The sequence below is a fragment of the Vipera ursinii genome (assembly GCF_947247035.1).
Source record: "Vipera ursinii genome assembly, chromosome: 2".
NCBI lineage: Eukaryota > Metazoa > Chordata > Lepidosauria > Squamata > Viperidae > Vipera > Vipera ursinii.
The window spans coordinates 198555174-198574938 of record NC_139513.1 but is presented as its reverse complement, the minus strand read 5'-3'; the positions used below and the strand labels follow the sequence as shown (position 1 = coordinate 198574938).

At 38.1% G+C, this 19765-nt stretch overlaps 1 protein-coding gene across 1 annotated transcript in view; it reads right to left on the bottom strand.

Annotated features, from left to right (window-relative positions):
* CPLX1 (complexin 1) overlaps nt 1-19536 on the bottom strand; it is a gene marked incomplete at both ends in the record, with an annotated part of 161766 nt that extends 142230 nt beyond the window's left edge. The window contains one exon of the mRNA XM_083353765.1: nt 19506-19536. Coding sequence (XP_083209891.1) covers nt 19506-19536 — 31 coding nt within the window. The remainder of the gene's footprint in view (nt 1-19505) is intronic.
* Nucleotides 19537-19765: the final 229 nt, after the last annotated feature.

The following is a 19765-nucleotide window of genomic DNA, read 5'->3' as shown; positions in this document are numbered from 1 at the left end:
TTATATTATCCGAATACAAGACGGCAACAGCATGCTTTCAAGCAGTACTTTATTCCTTGCTTTAAAAAATTATTGATTTTGAACGTATGAGTTGCGTGCAGACTCTGAAGGCTATGAAGAGCTACACGACAAAAATAATGAAGGTCAGAATTGGGCCGGGAGAGGATAAAAGACTCAAAGTGCTTCTTTTAACCCTTAATCCACCATTTCAAATGTCAAAAAAAAATGGGCAAAACTGTTGACCACCACCACTTGTAAGGCTGCAGGTGAGAAAGTAGATAGGTGCTACTTCCATTGCATCGTATAACTGGCATCTGAGCCACTTAAATACATGGCCCAGGAGCTGGTATTGCTAATTCTCTTTCCCATTGCAATTAATGAAGGGAATAGAAATTAAATACCCTCCAGACTCAAGTAGCCATTAAAATTATTTAACATACACCTTTTACAATGGGCATCCCAAGCTGGAGAGCTGAAGATGAAATCCTACGCCTATGCTGCTATGAACTTTCTTTGGGACCATGCTATCCGCAGAGTGGGGTGCTTTGTTTCTCTGAGCCCCCTCCGGAGTATGCTGATAAAGAGATTTGTTTAGATGAAATCCTTGAAGAGTGACAGAGAGAGAGGCCAGCTACAGTTTCAGTGAGATGAAAATGCTGTAATCTGCCACAACAGACTCTGTCGCACAGAACAGAGTGTTTAGTCTTGGCCGTTATTCTCCACTCAAAAATTTGCACCAAAAACTATATGCATATGGCAACAAAAGCATATTTTATTAAAGTTGTACGTATATAAACATGGACCTACATGTAGTCCTTGACTTACGGCCACAATTTAGCCCAAAATTTATGTTGCTAAGTGAGACAGTTGTTAAGTGAGTTTTGCTCCATTTTTACAACCTTTCTGGTTACAATTGTTAAGTGAATCATTGCAGTTGTTCAATTAGTAACACGGTTAAGTGAATCTGGTTTCCCCGTTGATTTTACTTGTCAGGAGAGGGCAAAAGCTGATCGTGTGACTCTGGAATACTGTAACCATCATAAATATGAACCAGTTGCCTAGGATCCAAATTTTGATCACATGTTCTGCAATGGTTGTAAGTGTGAAAAATGGCCATAGGTCACTTTTTTCAGTGCCATTGTAACTTTCAACTAAAATAGTTCACTAAATGAACTATTGTAAGTTGAGGACTATCTGCATTAGGTACAACCATTTGTTTAGATCAGGTTCACAGTGTTCTCCAAACTCTTTTGTGCTCATAATTGCAGACATGCCCCTGCTCTGCCCTCCCTCAACATCTCTAAATAAGTTTGTACCATCTACCAATGTGAACTCACCACAGTGAGGACAGTCTGTAGGTCTGACATCAGTGGTCTGATGTCAAGGATCACTATTATTGGAGCAATCAACAAAAGTCTAATCACAAGGGTCACTCTGAGTCTATTGACCACAGAATACAATCCTCCCACTTGTCTTCATTCCTTTCCACACTATTGGGTTTTACACAGGCAGGAAAAGTCTCCATTTGTAGCTTTATGGAGTTCTGAAGCAACAGCTAAAAATCAAAACTTAGCAGAAGATTAACATTAAGTCAATAACACGAAAGGAGGATATGGCTGAAGGATCTGACCTCCTTTATACTACTTGGAGGACCCTCAATAGGTTGAGAGTTGGAGAAGGAGAAGGAGAAGGAGAAGGAGGAGGAGGAGGAGGAGGAGGAGGAGGAGGAGGAGGAGGAGAGGAAGAAGAAGAAGAAGAAGAAGAAGAAGAAGAAGAAGAAGAAGAAGAAGAAGAAGAAGAAGAAGAAGAAGAAGGAGAAGGAGAAGAAAAAGAAGGAGGAGGAGGAGGAGGAGGAGGGGAAGAAGAAGAAAGAGAAGGAGAAGGAGGAGGAGGAGGAGAAGGGGAAGACGAAGAAGAAGAAGGAGAAGGAGAAGAAGAGGAAGAAGGAGGAGGAGGAGGAGAAGGAGGAGAAGAAGAGGAAGAGGAAGAAGAAGAGGAAGGAGAAGGAGGAGGAGGAGGAGGAGGAGGAGGAGGAGAAGAAGAAGAAGAAGAAGAAGAAGAAGAAGAAGAAGAAGAAGAAGAAGAAGAAGAAGAAGAAGAAGAAGAAGAAAAAGAGGAGGAGGAGGAGGAAGAAGAAGAAGATTTTTCTAGTGTGATTAGTCATTTTTTACTCACAAAGACTTGATACACTGGATTTCTGTGGGTGGTCCACCAGGCTAGCAATTTGAAACTCCACCATGCACACAAAAGGGGCAGCCCAAATCTTATCAAGGTAAACTCCATCCAGAGATGGTCTATCATTACTGAGAATTCTCTACTTCCCCAATACATTTTTTTTCCTTTTTCTTCCCAGGCTCTGACCATTTGTTTTCTAATGACAAAAACTGTGCCAAACGTGTCTTCATAAACTGTACATTTGCTAGTTAGTCATCTGCCCTCCTGCTGCATTTGTGAGTTAATCTACTTCATTTACAGATGCATTAGAATGATAAATAGACAACTAATGTCAACAAACTTTATGCGTTTGTCACCAAGTGAAGGATGAAGGAGGTTGCTACAGGGTTTGCTTACTCTTGCTCTCAGTGCTCTCAATGGTTTTATTTTGCATTTTTTATAAATGACCGCATCACATTTTTAAATCTCAGGAGGAAGAACAAAACACCCATTTCATCAAAATTGCTGTGAATACAAATGAATATTGAGGAAGAAATACCATCTTGGAATTGTTAAACTGAATGGGCTTTTAGCTTATTTTCAGCTATTTACCTTTTCTATTAGAGAAGGGACAAATCATAATATCTGGACCGAGATGCCCTACGCACAGTCACTCACGCGCTCATGACCTCCCGTCTAGACTACTGCAACGCTCTCTACATGGGGCTGCCCTTGAGGACCACTCGGAGGCTTCAGCTGGTGCAGAATGCGGCCGCGTGAGTTGTGATGGGGGTTTCCCGATACTCCCATGTAACACCTCTTCTCCGCGAGCTGCATTGGCTTCCGGTTGCCCTCCGGGTGAGATTCAAGGTGCTGGTAATGACCTATAAAGCCCTAAATGGCTTGGGTCCAGGTTATCTGAGGGAACACCTGCTGCCGGCATCAAGTTCCCTTCATCCTGTGCGCTCCCACAGGGAGGGTCTTCTCAGGGTACCGCCGGTAAGAGATTGCCGGCAGACAACACCCAGGGATAGGGCCTTCTCAGTGGGCGCGCCTGCCCTTTGGAACCAGCTGCCAGTGGAGCTGAGGACTGCCCCCGACCTCCGTTCATTCCGCCGGGACCTGAAGACCTGGCTCTTCAAGTTCTCTGGCCCAGGCTGAGAATTTTAATTTTAATTTTAATTTTAACTGAGGTTTTATTTGTTCAGGGACGGATATAATTTTTTTAACTGTTTTTAACTTTTGTATTTTTTGTTTTAATCACCCTGTAAACCGCCCTGAGTCCTTCGGGAAAGGGCGGTATATAAATATAATAAAATAAATAAAATAATAAACTCCTGATATCTGTTGGCCCGCATATTTCATTCTAACCAGGATTAAAAATATTGTAGCTCTTTAGAGTTCATTTAATTTATTTTTTTACATATGCTGTTCTGCATCGTCTCCATTAAAGTTAGGTGCTTTAATCAATGAACACTTATATGAAAATACATTTGTCAGTTTCTAAAGTGTGTTTGTTTTATTTTTCACACCTTTCTCCATTGAAAACATTATAACTGAGTCACGGTTCAGTCGCTGGACGGGGGACCGTGCAGTTGAGGACACCCACATCTTATAAACTGTTTGGCATTGTTTCAAAAATTATATGATAAAATAAGATAACCTTTATTGTCACTTTTTACTGTGGGCATTAAATTAAAAAATGAAATTCTGCTGCCTGCTCTCAAAAGTGTACATATAAACACATATAAACATGCTATATATACCTATATATGTATATACCTACACCCTTACATATAAATACACATAAAGATTAATCACTGTCCATCTTGAATACTGTACATGGAAGGGGCAAGTTTGAGAGTTCACAAGGTATGGAACAAAACTGTGACTGAATCTGGATACCACGAAGCCCCCTCCCAGAAGGTAACCAGGATGGATGTCCAGATTCAAAAGTATATTTGAACTTGGCCTGAGAAGATTCTTCCATGTGGCACAGTTACACTACAGTTTGCCACAACAACAACAAAAAAAACTTCAACAACAAAAAAAAAAACTTCAGCCAAATGCAGTTCTTTCTGTGATAGGGAAATCTTCCTGAAATATTTGTTTGCTAATATATATTGCCAATGTATATCTGCTTGCCAATATGAGACCCGGTTTCATATAGTGGTCAAGGCACGAGACCCAAAAACAGGAGACAATGAGATTCAGCCCTCCCTTGGTTCACGAAAGCTGGTTGGATGACTTTGTCTCCACCCAAATCCATATAATGTAACCCAAATAATATTCGTTAAAGTCATTTTTGCATTTCAGAAACACTTAAAGACGTTTCTTTAACATAAGGTAATGTGGAAAATGACTCTAAGTTTTCAAATGCTCAGCAGCAGGATTCCATTTTTGATTAGAAATCCCTGAAAAATACAGTAAGTGCCTGTGTGTTTTATTGTGTGTGCAAGGGAGTATTTGTGTGTTATTAATATATTTTATGCCCACTGCAGCTCATGCAATTTGAAAGCTATATTGGGCAGAGATTTATCAGTAAGGTTTGACAGTTTGCTCCTATAGAGTTGTTCTTTTAGCCCACGTACTGTACATTGTGTCACTTCTTTCCACTATCAAGTAGCATTATTGCTAGACAAGGAGGACGATAATGTGATATTAACATATTTTGGTAAGCAACCTCTGTTTGAAAACCTAAACAAATTCTCAGGAAAAACAAAACAGCTGGTTTTGGACAGGTTGAAAAGTAGAGGATATTTGTTAGCCTGCTTCCTGGGACTTGTTTGCAGTGAAGCGTTACTTTTATCTCTGAAATGGATAGTTCTAAGCAAACATGAACTCACATTTTGAATATCTGCAGGGCCCAGACACTTGCTATAATAAGGGCTATTACTTGTGAAATTACTGAAGCTACCCTGCACCATTAATCATTGTACAGAGATTTTAAATACCATAAGTGGCTTCAACAAGCTATCTCAAAACTCATGGTTATTCACAACATTGCAATCTGAAGGAAGATAAATTGGAGGCTTTGGTGAAATACTCCAACAGAAGCTTTTGTCAAAATCAAAGTTGGCATTTGCCATGACTCAAGCAAGGGCATACCCAAACAAAGCTTCATGTTATGGAAGAAGATAGCAACTATACAACAAGCTAAATAATATAAGAAACAACTCCACCAAATAGATTTATAATTCAGAGCAACCGGTTCAGCTGAGTATAGGACACGTGCTATCTGCAATGGCTGTACATAGGGGCATATACAGTATACTGATTCTTATTCAGCTTTTGGAGAAAACACTCGTCAGCACTCACTGTTCAGATACAAGAACGAGGAATGCAAGTTTTGCAGGAACAAATGCCATTTCAAATAAGTATGTCAGTTAAAGTCCATCAGTGTGAAACCAAAGAGGATACCAAGAAGTCACATCATTTGGTTTCATATGAACTTAACCATTCAGACGATAACGTGGATCAGTAGCTGCAACACATTCAGAATGTGTAGAAGCAGCAGCCTTAAAATGATGAAATGTAACAATATTAACTAATGGAAAGATGGAAGACAGCAAGATAGAAATTGGGTCTGCACCTGACCTATCCATCGACAACAGTAATATATTCTGTCAATATTTCACAGATACTGGTGGAAGATATTAAGTTTTCTCCATGATTCTAGTAGACATTAAGAAACTGAATTTTGATGCTGTGATTGTATTGTACATTATGATCTTTTTTTTTTTAAAAAAAGCCCTTGTTGACCATTGATTGTTCTCCTTTTGGCTGGAGCTGTGCTTAGTCACAGATTGTCAGATGACACAAGCACACAAATTGCTTATTACTCTAGAACCATGTCTTGTTCGGGGGGGGGGACCTTTACCTTTACCTTTACACTCTCAAAGAGTCCTTGCTATTATTGTTGGAGTCAAGCACTTTCACAACTTTGTTTATGGCCATAGCTTTAAAATTCCTGTTGACCATAAGCCTCTTTGGGAACATTTTCAAATAACAATATTATCATTTCACCTGCAGCACTAGAGACGATTATATGTTTAAAGCCTTTGATTATACATTTGCCTACATGCCAAGACAAACAGTAACTAGTACTGACCCTCGGATTCAACTACCATAAGAAACAAGGTGTTTTGTACAACCATTAATTTTGAGCATCTTATTGTTGGAGACCCTTCACTTCAGGCTTATTGAATTGCAAAGTTAACTGCCCAGGATCCCAAATTATTAAATATATTAAACTTAGTGTGGAAAAGTTAGCTGGCTGACAAGCTACAGTGCCAGAAGAATTTAAGCCTTTGCAATAGTGGCAAATATCTGTAGCTTGGGTAAAGGATAAGGGTGAAGGTTCATTCTCTGAGCTTCTGGGCTGGTTTCTGAATGTTTTGTTACCAGGTTAGGTACCATCTTCAGTGGAGTTTAGGGCATGTCAGTGTTCTTCTGTTTATAAGGGCTTCGTGTGGTCAGTAGCTCTTGTGAATGTGAGGTCATGTCAGGTGAGGGTCTTGTGATGAGTCTAGTGATGGGTCTTGTGATGGGTCCCGTGTGAGTCATCACAAGACCCTCACTTGACACACCCACACCTGACCCATCACAAGAACCTGATCTGAGGGGACCCTCACCTGATGTGACCTCACCATCACAAGACCTACTGACCACACAAAGCCCTTGTAAACAGAAGAACACCGACATCCCCTAAACTATGCTGAAGATGTTACCTAGTCTGCTAATGAAATGTTTGGAAACCAACCCAAAATATAAGCCATTTGAAACCCACAGACATAGATACCTGCACGATGGTTGTCTCTTCAGAAGAAGGACCATATTGCTATTTCAGAGGGGAGACTCAAATCATTCTAATTGCATTGAATGCAGCACATAAAAGTTTTGGCTAGAAATTACACCTTAGACAGAAACTTACTCAAACACCATATTTGACATAATACCCCCAAAAGCACTTAGGTTCCCATTCCTAAGACTCTGTATTGATGTTGAAAGGCCATGTTGAAAGAACTTCCTAACTCAGACATGTCAAACACAAGGCCCGGGGGCCAGATCCGGCCCGTAAAGTGGTTTCATGCGGCCCGCAAAGCCATCCTGGAAACAGTGAGGGAACGGCCCCCACTGCCTTGGCCCTGGCCCAGAGACCCTCCTTCTGCCAGAGACCCTCACATCTGTCCCACTCCTGCCCAGGCCCCCATAGGCACCCTTGATGCGAACGATGTAGTGCTGGCCCCGCCCACCCAGTAGGCCACACACACTTTAGCCACGCCCACCCAGTAGGCCACACCCACCCAGGCCACACCCACCCGGCCCCTTGAGGGCAACCGCAATGCTGATGCGGCCCTCAATGAAATTGAGTTTGACACCCCTGTCCTAACTGTATGCAGTCCTATTCAAAATAGGCGTAAGTAGTTTTAGCATCCTCATAAATGTCTTTCACAACAGCACTGTATCAATTATTTGTAACTCGTTGATTGTCTGACCTGACTCAGATAAAAAGTCAGCATGTATTTCAAAGGGCTTGAAAGATTTTATAAAATATAACCTTATCCAAGCCATCACTATTCCCTCCAATTATCACTAGGAATTCAACCCTGCTGTGTTCCTTTAAAAACTGCCGGCCTCCTGGGCACTTAAAGAAATATGTCTGAGATACTGCTGTATCAGCTCTTATTCTCTACTCTTGTATATTACATGAGCAGCTTTTTGAAAGAAACTATGAAGCCAGATCCAGTGCCGTTCCTTCTACTAAAATTTGGATCTCGAGACCCATACTGCACCAAGTTTAGTGTGAAAGTGAGCAAACATAGCATCATCACATTGATCAACTGAGACCTTCTTCCCAGAGTGAATGGGCCACACTATATTCATTGAAATATTGCACCCTAAACATTCAGGAGTGGACAAGCTAGATATACTTCTTGACGTATCCCTAGAATCAGTTCAGAATGACACCAGACCTGGTTCTTTGCTTTCGGTATATAATTCCTTGAATCTTTTACACCAGTTGACTCAAGGGACCATCCATAAAAAAGTTTCCTCTTTTTTTTTTGCCCCTTTCTCATTTGGAAACAATTTATCTGCAATAAATTCTTGAAGGTGGTTGCCAAAGTCAAGATAAGAGGGGCGAATTAAGACTTTCCATGATTTGGAAACTCTGCTTCTATTTTCATTTCTTGTACATTTGTGCAGAAACCAGGAGAAGGGGAGTGGAGGGGTCTGACTGCATGTTGCTTGAGGTTTGTGGTCAATAGATATGTAAGAAAACTGGGGAGACAAGGAAGTAGAAAGGAGGCTAGGAGAGAACATGGGAACAGTAGTAGCCAAGGGCAATATGATGGGAGAATACAACCTTACCATTCCAGACAAAGAAAGGCAGACTCATATTTGTGAGATTGATGCCTACCCAAGGAAATAAAGGTGAAAGTGATGGGACGTGATAGCTCTTCAGTGCAAGGTAAAATATTAAAAGCATTACTTTGGATTTGATCAAGGAAATTGTTGATCTAATGCATGGAGAACTGACTGTCAGTAATGCTCCTAGTTCTCTTCAAGAGACTGAGCCATAATAGAGGAGACTAGAATTGGGAGTTACAGAATTGGAATAGTCATAAACTATAAGAATTCTCTCATCAGTCAGAAGATCCAATCATCAGTCAATGTTGCATAGCTGCAGAGTTTGACAGACTGGGATAATCAATATGTTGCAGGGTGATCTCAGTACCCTGAGAATCTAGACTTATATATTAAGTTAATATATTAATTATATTTCTCCAGCATTAATGAATTTCTCAAAATTTCTGTTCTCAATAAGCTTGATGGGAATGGATCAGCTCAACTCTTGCCCAAGCTCAACTCTCTCGGAGTTCCTTGCTGGAAATGTTTATATATTTGTTTTCTAATTCCCCCCCCCCACACACACACACCCCTTGTTTTCAGCATTTTAAAGTGATTTTATCTCGTTCACATTTCCTAGTTAGCTTTCTGGATTCCAATGCCAGACTCCTTCACTTAAAAAAAAAATCAATTTTCAATCTGATGAATAAAATGTCTAGTTTAGTAGCAGTTAAAGAGCAGAAAGGTCAGCACACGTGCACTTAAAAGAAGATACCATAGAACAATTAGCCAGGGCAAATATCTCTTGGTTGATTTAAGAATGATTATTCTCTTTAAGTGGCATGAAGATATGCTATTAAACAGTAACCATAGTAGCACAAAAATCTGGCTATTTTTTCATAGTAAGTTCACCATGAAAATAAATCATGTAACACATTCTTTCTGTATTCCTTTCTCTTTAATTTGGACTTTTGCAGATTCTCCAATTTTTTCTCATACAGGGTCAGTGCAGGATCATATGCCTAACTGTTTAAACTCACTAGTGAATATATACCAAAAGTCACATTTCAGGGGGAAAAATATATACAGCAGGAAAAAAAAACCCACATACCCAACTGGATTTTGATCAGAAATGTGAGCAAGGCAATCTCTACAAATTACCAAGTATGTTTTTCTTTTCTTCCTGTGAGTATATAACTTTGCATTTTTTAAAAAGTGAAAAGCAGAAGTGCATTTCCATAATAAAAGTTACCTGCCCTTTTCTTTTTTAAAAAAACAAACACGAGTTTTATTAGTTTTTCAAATTACAACCTATATATTTAGAAAGCATCATGATACCTGCGTAGTCATCAGTTCAGTAACAGTTTTCAATACATAATTTGGGTTACATTATCATAGCATCCTTCTCTATTTCCCGCAACATTCAATACAATGTATTTAAACTAACAAACTTATAGGAATAGCATAGTCAAGTAAAGAAGATTTTGTCAATCCAATCTCAATAAGGTATATCTATATCCTGTTATTAAATTTTATCTAATTTTGATGTTAATTATAGTATCCAAGGCAATCTCTACAAATTAACAAGTGTGTTTTTCTTTTCTTCCTGTTCGTATAAAACTTTGCATTTTTAAAAAAGTGAAAAGCAGAAGTGCATTTCCATAATAAAAGTTACCTGCCCTTTTCAAATGCTGATTTCAGAATATATTAAAAGTGTTTAGTGCCATATAAATCCTTCAGAGATCCCATTGTTTTTATTTGTCAACATGTCAATTTATTCCAACCTCTGTTTTCTGTTCTTTTAACTAGATATCAGTCCAAAACAGAATTCCCTATTTGTGAAACGATTGCTAATTTTGTCCAGGTTATTTTAGGAAGAGCCATATGAAGAAGGCACTTTGAAGGTTTAGAAAAATAAGGCAAATTTGATCCATGCATTCATTGACATTCCCAAAGAATTTCTAAGCTTTGTGGACTAGGTGACCACATTCTTTTCTTTTCAGGAAAATTTGTCCAACATTACTTGATAATTTTACATTTAATAATGCTACCTTCAGTTCATTTAAACATAAATGAAGCTCTAATTTTCTTTACCTTTTTAAAGTCAGTTATAATATTTGCTATTTTTAGATAATTACATTTTCTGTTTTCCCAGTCCAGTCCTATGGAGGGGACACAGATTTCTGCTCAAAGAAACAAAAATGAAGTTCACTGCTAAAATTGAATGGAGACCACCTGAGACCAGCCATTTGCTTACATTCAATATATCAATGGGTGTAAAACATCATAATCATTCCTTGTAATTACTTCAGTCAAGACTTCCTTTTCTGCAAAGTAAACCTGTTTCATTGAAGCAGTACAATTTTACAGATGGGATCATATGGGTGATAATGGGTGTGTGTGTGTGTGTGTGCACAGTTGACTTCTAGACAGAAAAGACATTTATTTGCTCTACAAATTGGATCTACAAAATGTGAATGTGTGTATATGTCTCTATCAATTTCTCTTCAAGGAGACAGGCATATTCACTAAGTGTAAGGGAAGGAGTGTTAGAATCTGGGGGCAGAGTTAAAAGAGTCATCAGCCTAGAATCCCTACATAGCTACAAACTACTGTATATCCAATCCTTCTTGAATTCTGTTTACCCTTTAACTAATTCCTAGCAGGTGCTAACCATTAGTTAAGAATATTCCTGTGGACCTTCACATGTGGACCTTTGCAGGTGGACCAGATCTTTCTGCCTGCCACTAAGGGGATACATAACTCTATTCCCAGTTCAATTCATTATTTTCCTTCTCTCAGCCAGTCAAATTTCTGTATTCACAGGGTTGTTTTATTTATTATTATTTTTGCCTCCCATCTCCCCTAAAAGGTGATTCAGGGAGGACTTCTAAGGACCTCTCATTAGATTCTCCTTCCAAACACATGTGTTTCTGAATGTCCCCTGCTTCTTGTGCAGTTTAGATGAGTTAGAATCTGACTGCCCAAGAACTGACTCTCAGAAAATAGCAACAGACTTTTATAACACTTCATAGTGTCTTAGAGTCCTCTCTACCTTCCCCAGCGATTCTGGGTCCTCATTTTACTGACCTCGAGAGGATGGAAGGCTGAGTCAACCTTGAGCTGGTCAGAATCGAACTGCTGGCAGTCGGCAGAATTAGCCTGCAATACTGCATTCTAACCATTGTGCCACCACAGCTCTTAAAGTAAATAAAATTATCAGAGAAACAATTCTAGCTGGCAAGGCTGACAAGGCATACATCACAGCATCTCTGCCTTTATTAACCATGCAAGGTAGCCAAAGTTTCTATCAGAGCAGCAGCAGTAAGATGGTATTCAAGGAGGCAAGCAATAGTCTGATTGAAAGAGAAACTGGAACAGGTGAAGAAGCTCCCAAAAGACATGCCGACAATATTCATACCCATTTGATACACATGTCATGGTAATCATTTCAATTCCAAATTTTCATATTACATGTATTATTACTGTAGCATATCTGTTTAAGAATATATCAACATAGAGATAGCTTTGGTTATTTCTTTCTTACTTTATTTAAGAGCCTTTCCTTCTTCACTGTACAGCCCTATTTTTTTCTTTATTGTTTTAATTTAAAAGCAGAGCACTGCCTTTAAACACCAATCTGGCTGAAGAGTAAGAAAATGCAAATGAAGTAGAAAAAATTCAGAACTAATCAACGTCAACAAGCAGGTATTTCAGTTTTATTTGCATTTCCTTACTCTCCAACCAGTTTTGTGTTCAAAGGTAGCGCTCTGCTTTTAAATTAAAACCATAAAAGAATTGTGTTTTTTTTAAAAAAAAATATGCAGTTGCACAATGAAGAAAGAAAGGCTATTAAATAAAGTAAGAAAGAATTAGGTAAGGATGAAATTTCTTCTTGAAGCCATCAGGCTTGCTCACAATAAACAGTCAACTTATACGGAGTTTTAATTTCTTCATTTTTTTAATTCCAGCGATTGCATTAATTAACAATAATGATGTCTGTACAAGCTTTCATATATCTTTTTTTAAAAAAAAGAAATATATGTGAATTTTTGAGTCACCTTTCTGCAATGTTATGTAAGTATTACATAAAGGTAGGGGATAAGAAAGTAACCCCAAAAGAAAAAGTAAATTTTAAAGAAATCTTGTATGGAGGAGGTTACTCAGCAGCAACTATGCAATCATATCAACTAACTATTCCAACCTCCCTCACATCGTTAGACAGATAATCTACTCAAAAGTATGAATTATAGAACAAGAAGCTCCTCAGATCACAATACTTTTGACCTCCCTATTCGACTTATACTTGGTGAAGTATAAATTGAGTGGAGAATCCTAGTAACAAATGCCTTAAGAAGAGACCTTTTCAAGAAGACAGTGTCTATTTCTCTGCCTGATTTGATTAGGAGTTCAGATGCTCCAAGCTTCCAAAGTGGTTTATCCTGCCATCTAGCAGGGATTTCAAGTATTGTAACTGCTCACTATGAATAAGCTCAAACAATAAACATTCATTGAAGGGGAGAGGGTTCAAAATATTGAAAGTGGTGTGTGATTGTTTTTGCCTTTAACCAAGAGAGGCCCAAACAGCAACATGGCCACGTTATCTATTTATACAAACTGTTTTCCTCTGACTTACAATAAACATCACAAATCATTTAAAATCAGTATTATAAAATCGTTGATGAAAAACAAATATGCAAAGCGGGTTGAGTCCAGCCATTAAAATCTAAGTGAAACATTAAAACTCCAACTTCCCTTTTCAATCGGAAGTGAAATAAAATTAGTCTATAAAAGAAAGCAGAGTTAGGGAAAAACTTAAACCTTCTTTGCTCCATAAATATAAACCCACTGAAAGGACCTTGTGCCTCATATGTCTTTAATTGGCTGATGTAAAGAATTTCTTTTAAGCAAATTTCTCTGCTTGAACTTATGAGTGAAGACAGATCTCTAGGCAAACTGGAGTTTCAAACCTGCCAAGACAACATGGCCCATATGTTACGCAGACCATCTCAGTCCCTCACTTCGCTATCTTGTCCTATGACTTTCACAGAAAATACAATACAATTCCATAATCCAGAAATTAACTCCATTAAGAAACGCCTATATCACTTTTCTTTATTTATACACTGAAAACATTACATCATTACAAAGTGCACACACGCAACTGCACCAAGAGAGAAAAGTAATGCAGAAAGTGTATTCTACCAAATTGACTTAAAATTCAGGTTACCATATGCTCAATTAGGATTTAATTCCTCCTGTTGGTATCTTGTGCCCCTTTAGTTTCTTGTGCCAAGCTGATACTACCTTACTGAATGATTTCATGCCATTAAGTCTGCGGTCCATATATAAGAGAAGGTGGGCATGTTTTTATTTGCCACATATCTCCCCAGCCAGATGTAGAGCCCAATACAGATGTGCTCTGCCACAGATGTGGTTTGTAATTGTAGTAGCCTCAAGCATCAAGTTTACCGTATAATATAAATGCCTATTCACAAATAAGCTCCACCTAATTCAACCCAATTTATTTCCAACTCTGGCCTTATAGTGCCATCAAAGAGTGCCCAATTGCCTATCTTTTAATTTATATTAGGACTATATTTTTGTGCTATGAGAGAGAAATACTAGCTGAATGGCCCACTTCAGACACACAAAAAATCTCTTGAACATGCCCTCTTTATTTTTTCCAGTTTTCATCATTATTTTCTCAGTCAACTTTATAACCTTTCCTGACTAAAAGATCTTCCTCCTCCTCCTCCTCCTCCTCCTCCTCCTCCTCCTCCTCCTCCTCCTCCTCCTCCTCCTCCTCCTCCTCCTCCTCCTCCTACTTTCTTCAACTTCCATTACTCTAAATTTAAATAGCAACTACCGGGATGACATTGTTCAGAGATCAATATTGCTGCAAATAAATTCTGGGATTCTAACAGTGTGGCAGTTCTGAATAAAGTCAAGCTCCTAAGCAGACTTGTCATTGTTCCTAGGTAATGACAAAATCACATTCTGTAATGCACATCAAAGGACTCAGCAGATTTAATTTGCTTTGTTTTATATTGATGTGTTTATGCAGCGACCAAGTCCAACTACTTTGAAATTAGCTTATTTAAAATTGCCAGACAAATCAATGGAAGCCTAACCTGTTATTATAACCTCAGCCTGATCCAAAGAGGGAAAATGCACTTTTATTCACAATGCATTTCTAGCCTGTGCTGTGAACATTGCCTCTCTGTCCTTTTTATTGATTCCCTGACTTAATTCACCAATTTGAGAATATTTGCTGACTAAAATTTGTACAAAGCATATTTTGAAGTGCTAATTTTTCTGTGAGCCTGTCTGGTGTAGAGGTTAAGGCAACAGATTAGAAAATAGGAGACTGTTACATTACAATGACTTATATTACCTACATTACCTTCAATGAAATATAACACAATAGAGATATTTTTGAAAAGGGACTTCAGGAAGAAATGAAATCTGAACACATTACAATGCATAGTTTTAAATAATGCATGTATCACCATAGTCAAAACAATACTTGTTCCACAAAGATGTTTTTAAATTGATACAGCAAGCAGTTTTCATGTTGATTCCTAATGAGTTTACTTAATATATACACAAAATTAAATATAGCACATGTGCATATTTCTAACCATTGGTTGTGTATGTCTACAACCAGCATGACTTTAAAGTAGTTCACATTTCTATATTAAAAACAGGTGACAATTTGGTTTGAGATAAGATGATAGAAACTTGACATCTCCCTCCCTATTCTCAACCTACCCCATTCCTCCCCATTCCTTTATATTAAGGATTGAAAAATCAATTTACAATGCATGTATTGCCAAAACAGATTGTGTTGTGACACAGAGACAGCTGAGAGTAGAGTTTGCACCACTGTTTACTTATTAGTTAAACAATTATTAGCAAAAATTATTTAGAACGAGGTAGAAAAAAGGAAATATGTATCAAGAATTGATGTGGTTGAAAAGCATTTAAGACAGATAAATGCATTTCTTAAAATGCATATTCTAGGGGAAAAGTGTATACACATTTTTAATCTAGGAAAATTTAATAAAATAAATGTAGATGATTGATAATTTTTTAAAAATAATTGACTGGAATACTATGGAAAACCTAACACCGTTATTTACCAGATATACTGTAGATAGATCACATACTGTATATATGCTGGTATATTCCATAGACTGTCAAATACAGTATAAGCCCCATAAAGAGCCTTGGTGGAGCAGTGGGCTAATGCCTCCTTAAGTAACACCAGCTGCCTGCAATTAGTGCAGGTTCGCATCCCACCAGGCTCAAGGTTGACTCAGCCTTCCATCCTTCCGAGGTAGGTAAAATGAGGACCCAGATTGTTGGGGGCAATTAAGCTGACTTTGTAATAATGCCGCTTGGGGTGTGTGTGAAAGCCCTAATAAGCAGGCATATACATAGAATGAAAGCTACTGCTAAGCTTGTAAGCCGCCCTGAGTCTTCGGAGAAGGGCGGGATATAAATGGAATTAAAATAAAAAAATAAATAAAATGTCACTGGCTTCAGGATAAAGTAGTGGGTTGGATTCAATCATGATTAGAATATATTTATTTCAAGATTTATTGAGTTCAAGGTGGTTACTCCAAGTATACTGTAAATAATTAACTCAACCCAATATAAAAAATATATCTCTTACAATCTAAATTTCCTAGTGAAATCCATGCAAGGCTGTTAGCTTCAGAAGAAAAATCACAAAAAGACCAAAAGGCCTTAAAAAAAACCCCTGAGTTGTTGGATATAATTATGCAGAAGAGTGCATAGAAGAAAATGTTATGAAAAACGAAATACAGTAATGAATAATTTTAAAAGCAATCTTCAGCACCAATGAATAGATATAAATTTATAGGTGTCAAATAATAAAATCAAGGCACAATATATCAAGAAGGACATGCTATGAATATCTTCAGTGATTTTATCACAATGATGAAAACAATATTATGTTTTTTTATCATAACACAAGCTCCACCCCTTTGTATGTGAATACACAGTCACAATGTATGTAATAAAAGGAGCAGTGCTTTGACATTGTTTTTGTCATCCTTGTCCCTCCTTGTTTGTCCCCTTCCCGCCCACAGCAGATACTGCTGGACATGCAAAAGTTTGACGGATTTACTATACTTGGATTTGGCTAGTCTAAAGAAAAGAAGAAATAGGGGAGACATGATAGCAGTATTTCAGTATTTAAGGGGCTGCCACAAAGAAGAGAGGGTCACATTATTCTCCAAAGCACCAGAGGGCAGAACAACAAACAATGGTTGGAAACCAATCAAAGAAAGAAGCAACCTGGAATTAAGGAGAAACTTTCTGACAGTGAGAACAATTAACCAGTGGAACAGCTTGCCTCCAGAATCACTGGAGATTTTAAAGAAGAGACTAGACAATCACTGGTATGAGATGGTATAGGTTGTCCTGCTTGAGCAGGGGGCTGGACTAGAAGACCTCCAAGGTCCCTTTCAGCTCTATTCTATTCTGATTTTTTAAAAAATAAATTCTATTCCTGGAACAGGCTTCTTTTCAAGCAGAATACTTTATCAGTCTTCCTTAACGAAGTGCAAGGGATCTGTGTGGCTTCAGGAGAGATTAAATTGTAGTTCCCAGAAATTCCAGTTAGTATTAATTAAAAATGCTGGTGCATATAGTTAAGTGACACACCTGGAGGACATAAGTTCCTCTTCTCTATTATTCCAGTATTATCTTATTCCCTTTTAGGCTAGCACTACTAGTTAGAAGAGTTCTATAATTTCCAATGTAGTTTTCCTATCCTGTCCATTGAATGTGTGCTTATGTTCTTCAAGTTATTGTACCCAGGAAGAACTTGATTCCATAACCACAATTAACCCATTTTTCATTCTAGGAAGACGCATTCTTTTTGAACGTCAAGAAAGAAAATCCTCATGTGAGAGCAAGAGTAACCTAGGAGGTGGTAGACTCTCTTTCACTGCATGTGTTCAAGAATGGAGACTCATCTGTCAAAATTCCTCTATTTGGGATGCTATGGAACAGGAGGGATCCATTCCTGGTCTAAATAGATCTACGATGGGATTGTGAAAATCCAGCATCAGAAAACATTTTTATTTGGAGGTTTATCCCTTTTTAAAAAAAATTTAAAAAAAAAATCTTAGCAGTCTTCTCAATAGGTGTACTTGAAATTTCAGCAGTGAACATAATGTCAGCGTAAAATTTGAAAGGTTGCCATGTTCAGTGATGCAATTGCTATGTTTGCACTCCAACAGAATAAAAGGGAACAACCTGTCGTCCCCCCCCCCAAAAAAAATCATTATTGGCATTTTCCAGTAAAAAAGAATAGGGTTTAATGGACCCACTTCCTTACTACCTTGCTAATTCTCCGGCCAAGATACCAAACAGGAGACTGATTTCTGGTATGCCTGCTTATCTCTGCAATGATCAGATTCAATGAAATATTTATGTTGATGGGGAGCCATGCAGAGAAAAGAGCCTCCTGGGTCCATTGTTAGTCCTTTCCTATGGATGTAGCTCTACCCATAAAAAGCTGAATCATGTTATGCACTTCCATTCCCAGAATGAGGTTCTTTAAAAGGAATTTGAGTGAAATGAGATTTCTGCACCTAACTGCGGTCAAACAAAATGGAAAATAAATATTGTTCTTTTACATTTTGGGGGGGGGAGCTCACTGTTCATTTAAATCACTTGCATTTTTTTTAAAAAAATCCTTGTTTTCCTTGTACATACGGCAAATTTAAGTTGAATACAAATGAGGCTGATGAAGTAAATAGCTTCTTAATGTGTTTACATTGCAAATTGCATTCAGACAGCATAACATAAACAACAGTCCTACCCTTAACGGCATAAATCTTGAGGTGGAACAAAATCAAACCCAACATGACTTGCAAACCATCTGAAAAACTGACTTGAGTCTTTCCACTCAAGGTTTAATGGGATTTGGAAATGCCGATCAATGGAGGAGCATTTTAAAATATGCTCTATATAATGTCCTGGATGAGGCTGAAGGAAAAAGAGTCTACCGTGAAGACACTCAAAACAGCAATGTCATCCAACAGTTTTCTCAACTGCATTTTCTTATTCAGTCTCTGGATACCTTCTTTTTCCCATGACCACAGATGCAATAGGACAACCATTAAAAGATTAGACGCTGACCTAAACAATTCCCAAAAACTATCATTAACAAGCTGCATGAGATTTCTTACTGCAGTGTTCCATGTCAATACATCCCTGTTATCAAAATTCCGGATATTGCAGCTAGCTAACCAACTCAAAAGCAGTTTGACTGATATGAATTTTCCTTAAGAACCTGGAGAAATTTTGAACTTGTTGGGTGAGCTAAAAATGTGTGCCAAGCCAGAGCCCTTTAGTTCTTTGTAAAATTAGGTTTGCTGATAACCTGTTCCTTGAAGGAAAGCAGTTGTTTAACTTATTTAAAATGTTCAATCTTACACTGCATTTCCCCCCCTCTCCTATAATAAAATGTAGAGTTATTTGATTCATTTGGAGGAATCACTGGTGAACCCATAGTAGAAGAAATATATATATTTCTGCATTCAGGGTAAATCATTCAGATGTGTTCATAGGCTTGACAGAGTTCTCACTACTGCCACCTACTGGATTGAAGATTCAATAATGCAATAATGCTTCACCTAAAACATAAATGATCCATGGAATTTTTAAAGTTTACACAATATATTGGGAGAGAGGAATGTAAAGGGGGAATGTAAATTGATCGTATATTCCACTTAGTAGTTTGGTGATGCAGGCTGAGGTTCTTTTCACCAAAACTGTCAATAGGGAATCTGCATTGTTCACTATGTGAACTTCACTGCAGAGGAAAAGTCATGAATTCAGGTCATGCGCAACAGCAGCCACCACATCAACTGGCTTTTGTCATATATATCATGTTGACAGTTTACAATCCCTTTGACCCATTAAGCAATTACTTAATAGCACAATTTAATTCTTACCTCCTAAAGCTTGTTTCATTACAAATTCCATGGTGATGGCTTTAGATTCCTTCCCACCAGAGCAGGTCTCACATGCAAGTCAGGTGGACACAAATTCCTGAGGTTTATCCTGCAGCTGAATTCACAAAGCAAGGTGGGAAAAGCATTAGGGTGGCTAGAGCTCTCTTCTCTTAGTTCCTACTGCAATGGATCTACTTGTCTTTTAAGAAATCTGCTAGGTTGAAAAGCCTTGGTGTATATGCATACAGAAAATGCACACA